Here is a 23,112-nt window from a genome sequence, read left to right on the forward strand (position 1 = left end):
TTGTTAATGCAGACGAGATGTAAAATTTTTTATTTTTTTAGTTCGTGGTTACTATACCTACCTAGTTTCATTATTTTTATAGACATCACTTACAATCCAATAATATATTTTAGATGATATGCAATAACATCCCGTCTCTTAAAATAAATAGGAGTATAAAATAGGGTTTTTTCCATAGAAGATTTTTTAAAAATTGTTTTTTTTAAATTAAGAATATTTCAAAAATATGATTTTTTTTTTAATAACTTTGTTTTCTAAGGTACGACTTTGTTATTTTAAGAATTTACTTTTTTACTTGTTGAACTGGACTTGATGATTATACAATAAAGTACTAATTGTATAGTAGGACAGGTCCTCTGTCAGATGGGAAGTGTTGATTGGGCCTTTTAACGTTTCTGGAAGCCGTCAACTGTAATTAGCTTAGATTAATTACTTTTAAAACATTCATGAATCCAATTATTTATTTTTATTGTTATATAATTTAATCTTTTTAATTCTGGTCTTTTCAAGTACTGTTTGTATGGAATCTATTAGTCCGTGTCAAATTCGTCTGACAAAAAAATGGGGTCAGTCCGTTCGGTCTCGCTAGACTGGAAAAATACTGGTTATTTTTTAAGAAATGACACGTATCAAATTCAATTTATTGTACTATTGTTCTGATTCTTGAATTAAGAGAGCCTATGCGTTTTTATTTCATTTGTGAATTGAGAATTTATCACATTTTGCATGAGAACTACGATTGCTTTTTACTAATTTAATTTTGCATTTAAAATTCATTACTATTCAAGAACCAGACTCCTAGGATTCCTCCTCCCCCCCCAGAAATAGGTCGTAGTAATTCTTCAAATTTATTCCAGTCTACACAACTAAGAAATTTTATGAAAATTCAACAGTATGATTGCAGTCGTTCAATGAATTTATTTCCATCATATTTTTTTCTTAATCTAAAGTGATTAAATTTTAATGAAAGAATGTAGTATGAACCTATATACGTGATTCTCAAACCCGCATCAGTTCTTCCAGCCGCGTTTGCTTTGTGGGTGTCAGGATGTTTAATAATCGGATTTCCAGTTATTGTTCCAACGAAAACAAGCAAACATAGCAAAACTGTTATAGGTATTTTGGATTCTTCCCATGTCGGAGTGAAAATATTATTTTTAAAGGTTTAAAAATGTTAAACCGAGACTCACTTTCTTTTCACGGATAAAAAAAATAAATAAAACAAGTTTACAACATCTTTAAAGACTATTCTCGGATTCCTTTTAGAATTCTTTAAAAATAAAATGTGATGATTTAATCTTGTCGTGGTAGATGTAGCAAAGCTGTCTACTAAGTGACCTTATTTTTGTATATAAAATTATTCCATAAATCTATCCTTTTTCTAAAAAAAAATTTCTGTTAGTAAAGGTCTGCCAAAAATAAATAAATAGAAAACACAAGGCCTTTGAGAAATAATAGGTACATAAGGATACGCATTTTGTATTGTGGTATGGTTAATTTAGTTTTGTACGCATAATATGATTGGAACTGGCTTTACCACGCTTTTAAAAGCGTGAAGGATAAATACGTATCTTGTGTCATCATATTAATATTATTATTATTAATCCCACAAGAATTTTGGAAGTGAAATCTGAACCACTCCGAATTATATAATTGATATGAAAATAAAATATTCCTCTCCATTGATAAATTAACCAAAATGATGCTAGTTCTCAGTGTCACGGTGTGTATATTTTGATCTAACAGATTCGTTGAGCTTGGTTGTTTTTAGCTTCTGTTTAACCCTGCTAAGCGGTGAATAAATGAAAGAATTTTTTTTATTTGTATTCATAAACTAAAATATGTTTTACTTAATCATTTCTCATAACTAATGTAATTTTTTAATCAATTATAATAATATTAATGAGTTTTGTACCATTCTTTAGTATTACATTGCTAATTTAACCATGTTGTGATAACCACAATTACCTTTGTTTAAGTAAACTATCCTTATGAATTATAACAAAGAAGGTTAAATAATCGACACAATTATTATCACAACGGTAGTTTATTGTTTTACTCAGTTAAAAGAACGTCTGAAAATTTTAGTAAATAAAATACAACTACACATGTTGCATGTATAGTTGGGTGTTCTAGACTGGTGATGAACCACAACTCTCAAATTGTAGGAGGTTTGAAAACTTTATAATTTAATACAGTAAAAATTGATACAGAAACAACTCCATACAATATTACATATGAGCACTCATGAATGGGTTATTTTTATCGTAATGAGAATCTCACATATGACGGCCATTTTGGATTTATGATATCATAGGAAACAAAATTCGGAATTTGAAATGGTAATACTCGGTACTATTCGATAGCATATAATTAAGAGATTCCACATTGCCATATAATTCTTTACAAAACATTTCACGGAAAGTATATGTTTGCTCCTCGACTTAACTTCCTACTATACTTCTCAGGGTGTCGCGTAACTGAAATAATGTGGCTGGTGGTATAATAGATGCATGTGGCCAAAGTTCAAAAGATTCTGGACAGGTAGTTAAGCTATTGAAAAAATTGCAACACCCTTGGAACGTATATCGGAATAGTATCGATCTAAACTTCGTGGAAAAACAAACACCCTTAAAACTTCATGCATTTTACTTATACATTAGATGGCTTTTTGGAGTTTATATAAACATTGTCCATATGCCCATTGTCAGATTAAGCCCGTAAATCAGACATTGAACATCGTTAACTGCCTTTAAAAAATTATATAAATGATTTCACTTAATTAAAACTTGTTTTTAATCAATAAATTAAAAATTTAAAAGACTTATATTATGTATTTAAAGTACCAATACTCACCATATAAAAGCATTATGTTATCACATGAAAATCCAGATGGCTAAAATGATGGTAACACTTTTTTTTATAATATAATCAAGGAAAGGCCAAAAAATATATATTTATAATTCAGTAACTATCCAGTGATAGATTATTCGTCTAATTATCGATAAAATATCCTCAATCAAATTATAAATTCTAGTCATTCTATTAATTCATCTGCAATTAGGTTAATTTTCAAATTAAACCACGAACGTTTGATGTAATTCAACTGTAAATTATTACGTTTTAATATGCAACCCACCTTTGTAGTATTTGATGTTGAAATAATTTATTTAAAGAAATATGCTTTAAATAATTAAGACTCCATCCGCTAGTGGTTTTGACTTCGCCGTTTTTAATTGTTTACGATTTTTAGTTAACAATTAAACTTCGGGTTCACCCAACTGTAATTATCTTACTGTAAGACATGGTTTCCGCATGAGACAGTAGGACAAATACCTGAATGTTGTAGTTTTTCCCGAATATTTTCTAGAATTAATGGTTTATTTTCTTTTACATTCTCACGATTTTCAATATTTGTCGACTATTTTCGATTAAAAATTAAATAGCGTGGCAGTAACCGTTAGTACTAATCGAGCTCTTTCCGGACTGTCTTGGGGTCCGCTAAGCCTCGTTAAGGAGGCCTCCGGCGAGTTGCGATTTAAGAATGTTTTCAGGGCACGCCATCTGCATATTTAATCTTCCTAGGCAGCCTCTTGATGAGTTTTCAAGACAGTTATAAAACATTCACAGTTCATCATCTCTTCCCTTGTTCCTTGTGTGATTGTTTGTTGTGATCAAAACAGCCGTTTGAACTGGACTATGTGATGAACTTTTACTTCAAACATCGCGGGAATTTTTACTTGCAGATTACTAATCCGCATTAAGACAATCCTTCCTTGATAGCAACATTAAAGAACATTAAAATAAAAAAAAAAGAGTTTATGAACCCGTAGCAGTGACAACATTCAATGCCTATTTAAATATTTAATGGGAAATTATAAATTACGGCTAAGTACATTCAGGGGTATTAAGGAAGAATTGCACCAACATAAAAAAATATTCTCAACGAAAAGAAAAATAGAAAATAAATAAATAACATATCTTAGCATTACTAATAACATTAATTATAAACAGAATAAAGGAAAACTTAAGATTTATAAAATATAAAAAGTAAATTATAGCAGAAATAATTAATTAATTGATTATAATTAAGATTAATTTAATATAAACGTATCTTATCTATGATAGATAATCAACATTAAATATTTTAAAATCATTTAAAGAATAGGTAATTGGTAATATATTAGTGGAGCCAAGAATATGCGAAAGGTTCCTTTATTAATAAAACTCCTTATACTCTAATAACGACATTAAAATTATGTATATAATTAAATAAATTAGTATTATTGAAAGAAGAGAATCGAATGAAGTAGATTGCAGGAAATAGTCCGGGTAGCGGTCAATAAAGCTATCCAAAACGTAAAAGAAAGCTGTTTATTGCTAACCAACTTTTCAGCCCACTTTGCAGGGCTTCGTCAGGACTAAATGAAAAAAGAAGATACAAACATTTTAGAATTAACAAAACATTAAAATAAAAGCATTTCAAAACAATTGTTATGTTTATAAAGTACGTAAAAAAAAAAATAATAATAATAACAATATGAGAAAGTATATACATGTAGGTGGACTAGAAACAAGTTGCTAATAAATATAACCAGGGCCCTGTTTCATAATGAAAGCTAATAGTATTAGTTCATAGTACAAGTGTAGAAACTAGTTTGGTAACAATACTAATACTTATTTTTTTCATGATAGGGATGACTATTAGTGATATTGCAGGAATTAAAAAATACTAAAATACAAGTTACTATTGTAAGTCTGTGTAATTGAATTAAGATAAATCTACAAGACTAATAGTATTAGTTTGTACTTTAACTACTTACTAAATACAGATCTAGACTAATAAATCGTAGAAGACTTATCATTAAAATTAGTTATAAATATGATAAAGAGGTAAGTGTAAAAGGGGTTACCCTTACCTTTCCTAAGGGTTAACCTAGGAAGTGGGAGACACTTTTATACCTGATATTCCCCTTTTCTGTCAGTTGCCCTTTGTGTTAAAAACTGACAGGTCATTACCCCCATGTTTATTGTTTATTTTTATCAATTTTCTTAATATCTCCCTTTTACATATACTATACCTCACCTATACCATATCTACTGTATATGTTCTACCTTTTAGACCTACCTCTTTGCCATATTTATAACTAATTTTAATGATAAGTCTTCTACGATTTATTAGCCTATTTCTGTATTTAGTACTTTTATCACACCTAGTTTTATTTATTAGTAACTTCCATTCCTCCTACATGTATATACTTCCTTATATTGTTGTTATTAATTTTTTTTTAATTCATTTTATAGACATAATAATTGTTTTGAAATGTTTTTATTTTAATGTTTTGTTAATTATGAAATGTTTGTATTTTCTTTTTGTAATCAGCCCTGACGAAGCCCTGCAAAATGGGGCGAAACGTTGGTTAAAAATAGTTTTCTTTTACTACTTTGATACCTTTATTGACCGCCATCTGGACTATTTTCCTTCAATTGAGTAGTATTATGTATTTCATTGCTGTTGTGCTATCGTCTTCTATTATGTTGTATGACATCATTGGTAAAATAGATTTTTAATTTCATGATTATGAATCAGGTAGAAGTTAATGCGACAGATTAATGTCTGTCAACAAACTACTAATGCATGAGTACTTTAATTAGTTAGAAAATTAAGTACGTGGTGTGAATTATGTATTGTCTAAGCACAGAATTTTTTTTTTTATTAAACTTAATTTTAATTATTTGATTATTCCTAGGGCTATATTTCTCCCTCAGTGTATATTTCCATTGAAAATGTTTTTATTGTACAAATGATATTTATGAGTATTGTAAAGTAATAATTAATTTCATATGAACTGAGTTAGGTATGAAATCTAAATATGCTTAGTCAAAAATATTAATGAAAAAGTTAGTAAGTTAGTAATTTTCCTGTAAGAGAGTACCTTTAATTGCATTTTTCCCAAAATTAGGGGAAATGTACTTAACACTACTGTGAATTAAGTTCTCGACATGTTTGTATATGTATACTAGGACTATCCACTAATTGAACATTGAAGTACAGAGGTCAGTCGATAATGGTCCGCTCAACGACGAGATCGCCTTGAATGAATACTACCAATCATTTAATACAATTAAAGTGTCTTGATTAACTGTCTATATTGCTGATTGGATTGCACTATCTAAAGGCCATAGAGAGGAAGTATGAGCTATGCTAAACAAATTCCAATTAGCAATCAAGCTCAAGGAACTTCCTGTGGATTAGGTCGATATTACCATGCGACGGCATTGAAAAATTTAGGTTTTGGTCTAAAAAATAACAGTTTAGATTAATAAGTTGGAATTTTTGTAAAGAAAAATAATATTTTCATTCAAGGTAATGAGCTCTGTACCGACGGTTGGAGGTCTGCGGTTCATGTGGAAACATAAGTGGAAGGATTGTGCTAGATGTTTAGACGTAGCTTGGTGAACAGAGGCGTTTAAGCAGCAATAGTTTTTTTAGTTTATTTTTATTGAAATTCCACTTAACTAACTGTCCGACACATTATTACGCAACTTCGTTGTAAAAAACTCATTATTAATAAGTCATTCATAACCATATAAACCCACAAGCAGATCGTGCTTCCTAAATTTCTTTTCAATGAAAAAATTAACCTTCGATTTGTATGCAAGTTCTTCATATTCAATCCCTTGATATTTTTTAAAAACTTACATGTTAGTAATTGAAGTAGATGTATTTAAATACCTTAAAAGGCGATGTAAAAACAAGTGAGTACTTAAAAATTTCTTTTTATGTCTATTGTGATTTGCAGCTGTATAAAATAAATATACACCAAATTTCAGGGACTTATGCAAAAAGTATCCATTTGAAGAAGTACCTTTACATTTATTTGATAGGTCACAAGGAATTATTTTCAATCCTTGAAGAATCATTCGGAATAGGGAAGTAGATTTAAAAATTAGTCTTGTGTATGCAAATTTATGGTTTTGGGGGATAAATTAGCACCCTTAATGAAATCAAGGCATTATAGTTAATTTTATTTGTTATATAATTAGAAGCTTTCAGGATTTTAGATTGTAAGGATTATTTATATATATATTAATTATTGTTACATCTTAAATAACTGCATCATTGAGATAATTCTCTGCATATCTAACTTTTTCTGCAAGTTTTGCTGCATTTTTAAAATCTGGTACCTGCATATCATCTGCATTCTTCTCATCATATTAATGAGGAATGTTACTATATCCTGCTATGATTCACCCACATTGATGCAAGGGATCCCTAAACCGGCCAGATGAGTGATATAAGTAGGTCGAAGCTCACATGAGCCTGTCAGGTTCAAGGGCAGTACCTGTATACTCTAGTCCGTTGTACGTAGCATTCCAATTGGAATATTCCTCGGCTCGCCGCGAGCATCTAGATATGGAGGTAGTTCTGTATATGCCCCTGAATCGTGCGCCACCCCCAACTTCCGGATCGGGTAAGAGAAAGGCTGAGCACTGAAAGGGGTTAGTCTTTTATTTGGTATGTCCTATTTAACCGCACGTGAGTACCAATAGAATAGCGGTACTAGCAATTGAATGTGCCCCGTAAAAAATACTATAAAAACTCAGAATCCAATGATTCACGAGCAAAATCTTCTGTCAGCTCGATGGATATTAAAACGGTTGTAAAAATTATTTATTTATTTGTGTGCGTATATGAATAATTAAAATCCAAAATTAGCCAAAATTCTCTTTCATTTTTTTTATTAACGAGTTTTGGAACTAGATTATCACAAGTTAAAATAATTTCACATCTTATTTTACTCGTTTTAGAACTATCAGAATTATTTTTCCTCATGCCCAGTAACGAAACTGTCAATTAATTCTGTGTCTTGGTTGTATATATAGAAATTAATTTATATTCTTATCTGTCTGGTCTCTAAAAAATGATTTATTTTTTGGAAGTAGCATCATAATCACAATTCTTAACTTAATTTATAGAAAACAAATTTAGATAAAGTAAATTAATTAACAAAAAATTAAATTTTTATACATAGTTAACATTAAAAAAAAAATACACATATTCCCTGTACAGAATGACGTCAAGATTGAGAAGCTTATCACTGATGTCGATGTTGACTGATGTATTAAAACAAATAATAAACGTTGAAAAAATAAATCTTGGTTTCCTTTGGGTAAGAAATCAAGAAAAATATTTTTAGTAAAATTTGGATTTTTTTTTTTTTTTAAATTTATCACTTTTCAATGTTAAATAAAAATTCTTTTAATTTGTGTATTGCTTAATTCGGTTATGCAAAGTTGTTCTGACAATAATTTGTTACATAATTTAAAATTTAATTTAATAATTTACTCTGTAGGGCCCCATATTTTTAATAGTAATGAAAAGATTGATGAATAATAACTATGAAGGGATTTGATAATTTTAGAAAAAATAATATTGAATGTCGAATGATTTATAGAAAGTCTTAGATGGTGATGGAGAATTGTGAAAGAAGTCATGTTCTAGTATGAGTTTGACTGTGTAGGCGTATGCTCAGTATGGTTTTCCGTTTCGCCAGTCTGATAAAAGTTTTTGTCACCATAGTTATTCTATAGTTACTCTATTCTATAAAATATCCATATAAACATGATTTTTTTTTTTTTTTTATTTCATCATTGATTTGACCAGGCTTTAATTAATATTGCTGAGTAGCTTATGATCATTTTTATTTTCGGTGCTTCAGAGTTTGGTCTCTCCGTTTCCTTTTATTTTTGATTGATAAGATATATATTTTTCAATTAATAACGCTAATGACATAATTACAAGAAGTACTCACCGACCGCTAAACTCGCAATGGAAGGCAAGTTATTCCCAAAGAACGGGCCGGTTGAACTTTCGTCCCAGTTAGAACAGGCTCCAAGTACCTGACCACTGTACCTTATTAAAGCCATCTACTCTGAATATATGATTCTTGATAAGCCCTACCTGCATCCGATCCCCGATATTTATGTCTACGGGAAGTTGTCACTCTTTATTTACCTTGCATAACGTAGGTTTTGTTTTATGCAACATTCCCGCAGGTTTGTAAAATTCGTCAATATTTGATCCTATTGGAGTTACACTTCGAGCGTCAAAAATACTTATTTAGACACATTACAATCCAAGAACTGCCTCTATTGACTTGTTTTGCAAGTTAGAAATATATTTTACATGATTTTTTTACTTTGACGTACGTATATGTGAAATATGCAATAATATTACTGTATAAGTAGTATTTCAATAGTGAAAAATTTTGAATTCCAGATTTCAATGAAAATACATGTTTTCAGGCCCCCCTACTCATATCTAAAGTTATTTAGGACTTGGTTACTTGTTCCGCAAAATTATCTGTGTGTGAACAGCCTTGACGAAATGTCGTGCGAAACTGAAATTACATATTTAGAGGATGTATGAATTTAATAAATTGCTGAATTAAGAAAATGGAAAAAAAGAGACCTGGGTTCGAATCGGAACAATTCGCGACCGACCGATCTCTCCCGATAGCTTTGCCACAGTTTCTTGATAATTTGTTAAACTGTTCTATTATTGGCAGGAAAATAGTTTATATTCATCATTGCCGCATCATGAAAGCCCTAAAATATAAGGTTTGAAGGTAACATAAAAGTATAAGCTTTTTAATTTCAATTAAAGCCTGAAAATTTCTTTCTTTTATTTAAGGCTTAAATTTGTATAAATTTTTAATTTTGTTTTTTTAAATAACCATATTATTAATAATCAATGGATACATATAACATATGAAAGAATTTAATAATTAAGGATTTTCCCATTTCCATGGCCATGTTAATTGTCAAATTTTACTTTCTCTTATCTTCATATGAAACATATTTTTGTCCTGAATAATAAATAAATAGATTAATTGCATTTAAATACATGCAAGACTCATTTTATCTCACAGTAGAGCGCTGTTTTTTTTAGCAATATAACGTCTCTAATTTTGGGGGCTTTTGGCATAATTTTTCGAGTTTGTAACAGAATTTATTGATTCTTAGAAACTATTTCCACTTTCAATATTATCAATAAAAATAGACATTCTTGAAATCTATTAATTATTAACAAAAACTTTAATATTAATTGCAAATACCTGACACAAAAATTGGTGGGTTCCAGCAGTTCACGAACTTAAACGATTTGGGTTGGATTTCTTGAGCTAGCGTGCATCACGGCATCAGACAGGGAATTTTAATTTATGCGCTGTTTTGCATACGAAAACTTGAAAATCTTGTAACTATTCCAAATTATATAAAACTTGTAATTCTTATTTAATTAAAGAATGTGTGGATGGTTCAATGACACCTCACTAAAACATGAAGAATTATTGTGTTACATCTGTAAATTGAAAATTGTATTCGAATAAATTATCAGATTTTTTTCGGCTTTGTTCATTCAGGGCAATCAAGTAGCCTTATAAATTCAATTCTTTATTTGTATTTATTTTATTGATTTAAAATTGGTACAAATACTTTCGACGTTTCGAACTGTTCGTCCGTCATCAGGCGCTAATTTTTTTTTCACTTGTTATTTTATCTTGTATTTTTCTTTTCCTTATTATTTTTTTTTTCATCAAAATCCTTAAAAGGTTATTTATAGGCCATTTTTGCGTAATTTCCAATAGAAATTTTGTTAATTTTTTAAATTAAAAACGCCATACGTTGTTACTTACTGAATCGTTCATTATTGATCAAAATAAAAAATTGAAGTAAAAAGGCTTCTTAATCGCCTAAAATTTATTACATTAATTGCCTTTGAATTACACTTAACTACTGAACAAATCATTGTTTGATAATGTTATTAATCTGACGAAAATACTCTTGTTTTCGACCAGATTCCTATTCATACTTAAAGAAGGTAATACACGATTTAATTTGTTGAACACAAATAATGTATGAAATTTAAATTTTCGTTCAATATTGAGGCTAAGATTTTTTGGGGAAAAAAAGATAATGTAGATTTTATATTATCCCACAACTCATGCATTGTTTACACTCTGGCTGTCGTTTTGTTCCAAGTTTTTTCTAGGTAATGGCTTAAGTATTGTCACTATAATTAATTTGACGTATAAAACACTAATTTAAGTTATGGTTACCAAAGTCCTAGTCGAATTACAAGAGGTTCAGACCCATCAGCACTTTCTAGAAAATACTTTTCCGGACTGACTGACCCTTGGGAAAGTAGTTTGCATTGTATGCTAATGCTATTAGGGTCGTGTTGTCTATTTGCTCTGCGGTGGTTGGCGCGTCTAGTTGCACTTTATGTTCCGGAGTCCCTATATCCTCCAGGATTCTTATGGAGAACAACGCCAACTCTAATCCAGCTAAGTAGTTTCCATAATGGAGTTCTTGGAATAAAACACCTCTTTCACCGTCCATGTTGTTGTACTTTAGCTTTACTAATTTTCGGTATTTTAGAAGTTTCTTCGGGTTGATATTTCAAAAATTATAATTTTATATGGTCATTATGCAAATGAAAGAACATTCTTACAAATGTTATAGGGTTTTAAAATAAAAAATAAACCGTAAAAAGATAGAGAGGCGGTTAATAAAGGTATCAAAATAGGAAAAGAAAACTATTTATTGTTAACTAACGTTTCTCTTCCATTTTGCTGGGTTAAATGAAAAACAAGATACGAAAATTGTAAGAATTAACAAAACATTAAAAATAAATATACAGAGAAAATGCGAAAATATGTGTAAAAAAAAAATTGTTTTTAATTTATACTAACATAGACTTGCACATAGGTAATGGTTTATAAATATAATATGTCAACACCATATTATATTTAACGCGCAAATAATTTCCAGATAGTAGGTTATATTATATCTATCATATGTAAATTATTATGTCATATCTATTATCTGTAAATTGCCTTTCAATCAGTTTCAAAACCAACAACGAAAAAAACAAATCGGTACTCCTCTATAAATGAAAGTTTGTGACATCAATTTCAATGTGGCCTAAGTTTTTTAAATCATTTGACACTATGCAACTTGATTTACTTAAAATATTTTAAATGTATAGTTAATTAAATATGAGAAAAAAACGAATGTAATAGGTTTCACAACTGAAATCGTCATACCAATATCTTTATCAGTATTTGTTGAATAAATAATCGTTATTTTGTGAAAATTATAATTTTATAGATCATGTGTGTCAAAATATATGTTATATTACTTCCACTTAACTATTGTTAAGTATTACGATTACGAAAAATTTTGAATTCCCACTTGTTGACAGAAATAGGCGTTTTGAGGTACCATGAGTCTAAGTAACCAATTCTCAAAAAAAAAAAGTCCGTTTGTGTTTGTGTTAGCCTAAAGATTTTAGAAATAATAATATTTAACATAAAAAGTTGTAAAATAAATAAAAGGTACATTCTAACGTGAGTTTATTTGTGCTGGCGCATGCGCACTTTTCCCTCTTGATGAAGTTTGCTTGTCACTATACTGATTAAATAATGATTTTTTAAATTTCAATTAACCTGTATTTGAGCCTTTAGGCTTTAATCATTCCAGGATGATAACATGTATTTTTAATATTAATTGTATAACAATATAGCTTTGAATAAATGGTTAAGAGCAGATTGTACATGTAAATTATAGTAAACATTTTCATTTTTGTATTTCTATCATACTTTAGCAACTGAGAAATGTGAAAATTTTGCAACGAGATATATTATTAAATGTACTTTTCTGAACCCTGTGGAAATTGGAATTAGTCATTATGTCTGCTCATTTGGAAAATTATAACGGGAAAGTATTACCACAGTGAATTATATAAAAAATTTCTGTTCTAAAGCAAGCGAGTTTTATTTTAATTTCTATTCAAAGTTATGGGGTAAGTATTAGTTGTGATGTGCGCACTGCACCAAAAAATTTTTTTTTGTTAGTTTGATTATTAAAACAATTTTTTTAACTACATAATATTTTTTTTAAAAATTATTCTTCTTTTTTTTAAAATAATTATTTATATTGCCTAATGATGTGTAATTGCTATTGTTACAGATGATGACGAGGACCCTCCGGATGCGGTTACAGAACAATCAGTAAGATATTTAATTATTCTAATTATTTAAAAAAATTAAGTATTAAACAAAATTAATGTCTAATGATATTGTTGTGAGATCTATTTATGGCACGCTATGTTACACGTATATATTTATATACTTTTTGAATAATTTAAAAAACATCATTTATATCGTATCATATTTTTTTTATTTTATTGTTCATAACGATTTATATAGGACACTCCTAATATATTTTTGTGGTTTGCTCATACCTAAGCTCCACGGGAGTGTAGCTATCCTTGAAGAATGATTTGCAATCAGTGGGTTTATGTGGGTTTAGTGAGCACTTCACAATGGCCCTAGCATTGAATAAATAAGTGGTAGATTTTAGAGAGATAATACTATCAATTACCTGTCGTATTATTCATACTGAATTTTTATTGATGAATTTGCTTTAATGTTTATTTTATATCTTTGTTATAATTGACTTGAAATATTTGCCAATTAAATGTTTATTGAGGTCTATTGATTATGAAACATTAATTTCTCGCACTTGAGTTTAATTTGTCAATTCTTATTACTCATCTCTTTTCTACGTCCATTAAATAATCTGAAAGAACATTGTGTCATTTTTGAAAGTAGCGTAACTCCATTTTTTAAAAATATTTAGAATATCTATCAATATCTGTTTGAAGATTTGTTAGTAAATTTATTTGATTTCTTTATAAACAAAGCGTGATAAATTATAGTATGGTTATAAATATGAAATGAAAAAATCTCTTGCTAATAATACTAAAAATTATGAGAATTAATTTAATTCTTTTAAAAAGTTTGGCATCAGTTGTCCTAGATAATGGAAATGTCCTCAATAACTGTATTCTATTTATTTTCTCATATTTTACAACAATAAAACCTTCTAAATGAATGATGAAAAGTTGATATTTTTATATTCATCATCCAGAATGAATTGAAGTTTTATTTATGTTAAATCAGATTTGTTTATTTAGCACACACATTAACATGATTTATAACACCTTATTTATTTCTTAAAAATTTGAGACTCGACTTGTATTGCTGTCTGCCACTAATAACAAATCATGGGATTCAAGACCCTTAGACTCGCACCGAGCCTAGGAAAAGAATCTTGTACTAAGAAAATTAGTTATCTTACAATAATATAATATATAAATATTATACTATATTAGTATAATAATATATTAGTTATCATACTATAATATAATAAATAAATATATCCATAAAGTCTCTGTTTTTCCTATATTTCATTGACTGAAAATTTTCTGTTATTAAGGGCGATGTAAGAAATGTTGTACAACGAATTATAGGTCAATTACAAAAATTAAAATATCCCTATAAATAATTTTTTTTAAACTTTTTTATTTTCGTGAATTTTTTTCGATAATTTATTTCATCTTACTCAACAGTTATTTTTCCTGAAAGGAACAATAACCTCCATCCCTAATCTTTCATTAAGATATTTAATTTATTTTGTGGTGAAAGTGATCAAGATGAGTTTTTCTACTATCTTCTTGTACCTGAACTAAATTTTTGTTTTAGAACTGATTGAATTGTAAAAATATGAATTAATTATTGATAATTGCACAACTTTGGTTTAAAAGACTTACAATACCGATTTTTTATTATATTATTATTTATTTTATGTATTGATACGTGTAAAAATCAGCAAGTCTTGGGCAATAAGTGATATCTGGGTACATTAATTCCAAAATTATAATCCAAGAAAAAAATTATATACATAACAAATAGATAAATAAAAATAAGAAACAGAATCAAAATATGTACGAAGGTAAATAAGGATAAAACTAAATATTTAAAAGTAAAATTTCGAACTAATATAACAATAAAATAGGAAGCGGTGTAGACGTGTCTCTAACTCCTAGAACACAGGTTCGAATCCGGTTGTCGCATATTATGTATTTTGATTAATTATTTATTGAATATTGATTAGGTTATTTGTCTGTAATCATGAGTCTAAATTTTGTTCGGGAGCCTTTCTAGGGCATACCCAGACTATATAGTGGGTACCCTACCCTAAAGTTGGGAAAAACCTGGTTGTTGAGGTCTTGAGCAAAAACTTTATTGGATTTTGCAGTTCACATTATTATTTTTATTATATAAAAATAAAAATATTGACCACATTTCTACAATTATTCACAACATTTACACAATCTTCACGATGATTCCCAAGCCCGTCTATCGAACGCATGAGGAAATAAATCAGAGATATCCAAGATAATATCGGTTTCAAATGCCAAAATTTAGAAACAAAACAAAGAAAAATCAACCGAAAATATAAAGAAAAAAAATATGAAAATTTGATACCGATAAGAGTTTGTGTAAAATAATAAAACGCCGTTTCGTTGTCTTTACTAAACTTCTACTGAGGTGATAAGAAATTAGTTAAAAAAATATATATGTATATATTGAAAATTAGTGGTGTTTATGTGATGGATGGATATCAATAAACATTGAATTAAAGAAGATTCCTCATCCATTGTTACCAAACTGTTAAGAATCCATTTAGTATTCCTGAGGATCCACCTGAGGCAGGGAGCAAGGTCATACTTTCGTTGACCTAGTGAGGCTAAGGAGCACCTATTTCATTACGTCTTTGTTCCGGCCTGTCTAACGGGCTTGTTTTGTCTTTTTGTTTATTCTCTAGTTTATTTTTTTCGGTTCGGCAGCTCGTTACTCGTTCTGTATCAAGGGCAGTGGGTACTTTCCAAACCCTCTTGATTGTATACTTTTATAATCTCTTTATTTTTATTTTTTTTTATACAATTAAATTATAAAAGGTCCTAAAAAAAGCAAGATGATAACGAATGATTAATTTATTTCTTCTGTTAGGAGTGCGTTTTAAGTGCATTACGCGAGGTTATGATTTTCTTTATACTTAATGGAAATCCATTGTTGTTAATAATAATTTTTATATATACTATATATGCATGAAGTGATCATTTATTTTGGGGGTGAGGGTAGCAGTGTGGTAACACGTCTGTTTGCCAACTCAAGGGTTGTGTGTTCGAGTCTCCGGCCCTAACCCGGATATTTTCAAACCTCCCCCTAGGGATTTGTGTGGCCAACGGGCCCAATAGGTGGCACTCACAAAAATAGGCGTGAGAGTGACGAACCCACCCTATAAAAACCCTGTCATGAAACGCGCGTATGTATTTCCTTAGTACATCGCGCGAGGCGTTGGACCTCCACGGTCTGTCGCGCCAATAATTTTAATAATTTTTATTTTAATGAACTGTACGAAAAAAAAAATATCAGCAAATAAATAAAATAAGAGCAAAGACGGACCACTAACACACGACACTCGAAATACCAAATGTTTTTATAGCCAACCGGTATTGTACAAATCCACTATTCAGGACTCTGACACTGACTTAATGGCCACAAAGATGGCAACCCACATGAACAGACTCAGTCTAGACTGAAGACAAGTAATTCAACTGACTCAGCAAACCTGCTGACACAAACTACTACCCTTTTCCAAAAGATCAAATTTCCTCAGCCACCTCTTCAAATACATTACCAATGCTGAAAAAGAAGCTGCTCTCAAACCTTTTTTCCCAACGTGGCAACCCAACGCACCAATATGGCTTGGGAAAAATAAAATTAAATATCAGACGAATTTGATTTCTGTTAAAAACTTCAGCTTTCCTTGCCCAAACATGTATAATTAATGAGGTTAATAATGAATAGGTTTTCCATTTTCCGGTTTTGTATGCTTTTTCTTTTTAAACTCTGGTGTACTATAAATAAATGTTAATCATGTCTTTGTTTTTAATTATTTTATAAGCTAATATCCAAAAGTTCTATTGGAAATATTTATAATATTAGGCCATTGTAATATATTTATTTAAATAGCAGGAGAAAATGTTCTTCCTGTTGTAGTGGGCCTTAGAAATTTATGTAGCAGACTAACGTTTAGTGCTGTAAGGGTTGTAAATAGTAATTAGAACATTGTACACGATGTTGGGACCATTCTATTTCTGCTTCGATGGCGAATTAAATTAAGACGCAACTAACCGTTTGTTAAGTTTATTTGCTATATCCTTAACTTTCTAGACCAGCCCCAACTCTGTGTTGTTTAAATCCTAGCAGGTTTATTGCCTCCTCTTTCTTGGTGTACATTGGTCCAATGCACGAGTAAAAGAGAAATTGCTTTTATACTCCGTTCTGGCTGAAAGTACCGTTATAACTGTTTTAAATAACGTTGTACAATAAATTAGGAAATTTATTGTTTGAATCATAAACAGATAAGAGTTGGTTACATTGTTTATAAAATTGGGCTATTCTCTGCTTGAATAAATTTAAGTAATTTTATTCCTCTTTGTTTCCTTTTGTTCGTTGTTCCTGAGTTTATACGGATTATCCTTAGTTATTCCTATTTCAAAGTCATATTTCGCTCAATTGTTTTAAGAAGTATATGGATTTTAAAATAAATGTATCTTTCTATATTAGACTTCCTTTTAAATCATTTTAGTATAATTAAAATTAAAAGGAAAAACAAATTAATTGCACTATAAGGTGTAAACATAAAAAAAATATTTATATCAAAATATTATGTGATTGCTTTTCGTTAGACTAAAAAATTAACATCTAACATAAAGTTATAAATTACCTTAGTGATTTTTTTTTATGAATGTGCAATAAAGGAATAATCATTAATTGTATAGTGAATTTCGCGTTGTACGAGTTACAGTGCTTTATATTTTTTCCACTTTAATAATAATCCGTGTGTCCCACTTATTCGTATTAAATTATTACGATTATTAAAAAAAAACTGAGTTGGGCACAGCTTTGTGGTTAACACAGTGAAATTAATTTTTCGGCAAGAAAGTTAAGAATTATTTTTCTTCAAGTTTTACTAAAGAATTATAAATGCAGTTATTTCCGTACCTTTAGGTCTTAAAAACTGCTTTTAAATTTAAAAAAAAGTTGCCATTACCAAGATATCACTATCACTAGGAGGAATAAAAAATGGCGGATTTTTCAAAACTTTAAAAAAACAACATTAATTTTTCATTCGGAGCTCTATATCATAAAAACTACCAACACCACTAGAAAATCTAAGAGAACATTATTTAAAGAAGAATAAATTTGATGAAATATTAGCCCTAAAAGAGCTATTTACGCCCAATAGTTCTCGAGATATAGCTTTTTAAAAAGAAAAATTTCTTAAAAATCTACTGAAAGATTAGTGGTTAGTTAATTTATTTTGAAAAATCTATATCTCAGGAACTGTGTGACGTACAGATGTCTATTAGCACTCAAATAAAAGCATTTTGAATGGACTATAAAGAAGTTTATGACCTTTACCTTCGTAGGAATAGTAGTTTTCATAATATTTGCTAAAATAAATTGATTTATACTTGTTCGGGCTATAAGTTTGATTATGAAAAATATCATTTCAGAACCATTGGACGTACAGATGTCTGCCAGCGCTCAAATCAAAGCTAGCTAAAGTTACTACAAAATAGTTAATAATGTTTATCTTTGTAGGAGTAGTAGTTTTTATGATATTTGACAAAATAAACTCACAAAATGCTAATTTCTAGTTGTTCGTATAAAATGTTGGATACTTGAAAAAATACATCTCTAGATCCATAAGACGCACATATGTCTTCCAACACTCAAAACAAAGGAAATTTAACTTACTATAAAGTAGTTTATTGCACTTATCTTTATAGGGGTATTAGTATTTATGATATTCACATATCAATATAAATTTGGCAAATGAAAATTTGTCCGAACAACTATAAATCAATTTATTTTAGAAAATTTCATGAAAATTATTACTCCTACGAAGATAAACATCATATACTACATTAAAGCTCATTAAACTAGCTTTAATTTGAGCGCTAATAGACATCTTTACGTCAAATAGTTTTTGAGATATTAATTTTTCAAAATAAATTCACTAACTACTGATCTTTCATTACGTCCCATACAACATTTTTGTGAAATGTTGCTTTTTAAAAAACTATATCTCGAAAGCTATTTAACGTAAATAATTTTATCAGGCCTCATATTTTAGAAAATTTACTCTTCTTCAAATGACGTTCTCTTAGGTTTTCTTGTGTTGTTCCTACTTTTTAAGATATAGAGCTCCAAAAAAAAAAAGTTTTTTTTTATTGCTGTGAAACAGCCGCCTTTTTTATTCTCCCTACCTGTACTTGGCAGACTCATCAATTTTGACTAGTAATTATACATAGTTTTCATTAAAGTAATCAAAAATTGGGGTGAGATAACTGCCTTTTTTCTCCTCTTGGGCTCTTGTACTATAAGTATGAATCAATCTAAGCAGTCTATTGAAAAAAATGTTCAATACTCAAAACAAAATTGTACCCATATTTATGAGTGGATATAAATGATCCAAGATTTTAATTTATTTTTAAATGAAATATTGCTATAAATTATTTTAAATATTGCTTTTGAAATAATTTCTAATCAAAATTTTTTCTTTGTTATAAACACAGTATATTATATTTTACATAATCAACTTCTTATAACATGACGAAACCACTCCTGACGTTTTGAAGTTTTTTATTTGTTATTGTTGATTCATTCCCTGATTATTTCAAAATAAAAATTTAATTTATATATTTATCTTATTTACTTTTGGTTGATGTGTCAATTAAAACTGGCTAATATTCATCTATGTATGTTTTCATGAGTTCTGAGTAAAAATGTTAATATAACATAATTTGTTTGACCTCAAAAAATTTAACCATAAATATACCTGTAAACTAATATATATATATATAATCATTTGTTTAATTTATTCTATGTTTTAATTTTGACTATTTCTTGGATTATTGCCTTTGGTAATCTTGATTCTGCTGGTGGTGATCTTATGCAAATTGATAGGAAACAGCACGCAAATATTTGCATATGGGATCAAGATCAAGGATGGGCTAAAACAAGGTCCTATCTAAATGTTTTCATTATAAATATTATTTGAATATGTAATACGAAATTATTTTGACTTATTATTTTAAGTGCTCCGTCTCACTTAATGACTCATGAAGTGCAATTCTAAGGCATTTATGCTATTATAATTAATTGGAGATGGGTTATTAGAGTTAGAAAAATAAGATAATTAAACTTCTTTAACTTTTTTTTCCTCCTTGAATTCTAAATAAATATAAACTTACCCACATTGTTTCTCTATCCCTAATTTTCATGCGTATTCTTACCTTTTTATAATTTTTCAGAAAGATAATGGTTTCAGGTTAAATTTCGTGCATTTTAGATATAAGAAAAACAAGAATCAGAAAAAAAAAGCATAAGAAAAACAACACTGCATTGGTTTTACATTATTATTTTTACTGAATGTCTAATTTACAATAAACTTTATAAACAAAGATACTGCAGAACTCTCTGGAATTTCGATAAACAAAAGGTAGAAGAGACAGGTTAGGAAAGATTAAATTTAAACTTAAACAAGTAGAAAAATGTTAAATTTTGTAATATGTTTGAAAATTATGACGAATCATCATCTTATTAAAAAATATTTGCAATTATCACACAACTGTTAGTTACTTCTATAATAATTTATAAATATTGACATACGTGTATCTACATGCAGGAATAGGTAATGTTAACGTTCCGTCCAAATTTGAAGTTGCAACGTTACGGAATATAACGGAGTTCCACGTGGAATGTTGTTTAGCACCACATTATATTTTATGAATGGAGTCAGATCTGGCTGGACCACGTAACGGGCCTCACCTGTTCCTTTCCACCTGTTCTTCGGCTTACTTTTTGTGGGAGTTTGGCGTGTGCACATTTCATTATATTTTATCAACTCTTATATAGTCACATACTGCATTTGGTAATTATAAATAATTATAAAACATTATCGTCGCATACTTATCTACCATTTAAATATGAAACTAAGTATAACAAATAAAATCAGTATTATATATATATATTCACCAATATTGGATACATTTTCAAGTTATAATTACTATTAATTCATATCGTTAGACAAAACATAGGCTAATAATTTTTCTTCTGTGGTTTACATAATTAATAGTTCTTAGTATTCAGTAGACTAAATCGGTTTTTAAAATATAATTTTAGTTATCTATTAAAACTTTTATTCCTGTTCGATGTGTTGTTCTAGTAGTCTCCATGATATTTGACTAGGTGACTTTTTTATTTTTAGGAAAAGTGTAACATTTTAAGAAGATGAAAGTTTATTGAGTACTGCAATGATTTAGTTTTTTAGCGATGTTTATCGGTACATGTCCATTTTTATTCAGTCTTCTAGGATAGTATAGTTGGATGGTGCATAATAATTGAAACGGTTTCTGTTATGAATTAAGTACATAGATTATTATTGGAATAATCAGATTAGGTTATATAAAAACATAATCACAATTTTTTTTTTAATGCTTTCCTTTTTTAAAAAACGTTTAAACTATTCTAGTGAGATGTCCCATTAATATTTATGAGTAGTCTGCATGATTGTGATTGTATACTAGTAGTTCTAATGAGAGCTTTATTTGGGAAACATGAATACGTTAGCCATTACCTACTACTGTTTGAGGGACTAAGAATTAAGTTTTGAATATTTGACTTATTATATGATTGATTTCTATCGTATTGACCACTAAAATTGTAGACTTTAGGACAGTGTTGATGATCATCGAATGGGATGAAATTTGATATCAGTTTCATTTCTAGTAAGATTTATGAAATATCATTATCTACGTGTATTTCTCTACATTTGGATGACTCCAGCGGACCCTATTAGATCAAGTGAAGAAATTCAGTAAATAGGATTGTATTATTGGCAGAACTATGCGGTAAAAGTAGTGGTGTATTCCGCCCTACCATGTTTTTTTTTTTACGTTTTCTGCCGTCCTTCTAATTGAATGGAAGGGTTGAAAATTTGTAAGTGAATTGATTTGCTGTTGTAGATAAGGTTTAATGTTTTCTCTCACTCTATTCCTGGCTTTTAGCATTCGTAAAACAATGATGTAACTTTTATCAGAATTGAGCTTTGTCTGCTTCTTTATTTTTTTTTTCTTAGAAACATATTTTAACTTTTACGGCAGCATAATATCCGCATAACAATGTGTGTAACGGAATGAAGTTGAAGACTATCCGAAATACTAAACCGTTAAGATACAGAGGCATCTTGATGATGAACGGTACGTGTGGGGTCACCCTTGGAACGGGCCGGCACACGGTCATCGAAGGTGAAACCTTGGTAAGGAAGGACATTCCTACTCACGTACGCAGCCGAATATTCGATTGCAGTTCGATTTAGCCGACAATCGATTTGTTTTCCGGATTAAAAATTGCGCTACTGGCCATGCCACTAGGTCTGTGCTCGGTGAAGGACGTGTGGGTTCATGGAGGAGTACTTTCCAATCGATTTCTTCTGGCTAATGATACTTTAGCATCATTGTTTGCTATAGTAGGAATAGACTATAGTTTTAAGCCTTTGATAGTTGTTTGTAGCCGAGCGAGTTAAAGTGCCAACTTTAACTTGCTTGAGACTGAGCGGCACTGGTTAGAATCCAGCTTGTGGGTTCAACTTTTATTTCTGGTTTCGTTCCTCGGATTGAAAAGTCGACCTCCCAAAGGGGTTAGGATAGGGTAGCACCCTATAGATCTGGGGTTCTTTGACGTAATTGTAATTGATAACATTTAATTTCGGCATCCCTGGTATAAGATTGGGGTACACTTCTGTAGTTTGGAAATCACAACTGTAGATAACTTCCTCCCTCTGTATGTCAGAAATGACTAGGAATGGATAAAAAAAAAGTCTTGTGGGAGACTAGAGTATGAGGCTTGTTTATTTTTCCTCTTAGTGTACCTTTCCACTGTAAGAATAAATTAATAAAAACAACTAAATTTCTCAAATATATTTATATCATTTTGAATGTCTTGCTTAATAATTTGATGAATACAAAATATGACTATCTTCTTGTTATATAGGACTTTTAATTATATATCCGGATCTACCAATTACTATTTTGATTTTAATTATTATTAATAAGAAAAT

At 29.4% G+C, this 23,112-nt stretch overlaps 1 protein-coding gene across 1 annotated transcript in view; it reads left to right on the forward strand.

The window, feature by feature from the left end:
• Positions 1–8,833: 8,833 nt before the first annotated feature.
• The window catches only part of LOC106689191 (spire type actin nucleation factor), a gene marked incomplete at its 3' end in the record, with an annotated part of 233,316 nt that continues 219,037 nt past the window's right edge, over positions 8,834–23,112 (forward strand). Inside the window, 2 exon segments of the mRNA XM_067051884.1 lie at positions 8,834–8,900; positions 13,039–13,079. Of these exon segments, the coding sequence (XP_066907985.1) occupies positions 8,834–8,900; positions 13,039–13,079 (108 nt within the window).

The sequence above is a fragment of the Halyomorpha halys genome, unplaced genomic scaffold (assembly GCF_000696795.3).
Source record: "Halyomorpha halys isolate HHAL.00 unplaced genomic scaffold, Hhal_1.1 Scaffold1295.1, whole genome shotgun sequence".
Classification (NCBI taxonomy): domain Eukaryota; kingdom Metazoa; phylum Arthropoda; class Insecta; order Hemiptera; family Pentatomidae; genus Halyomorpha; species Halyomorpha halys.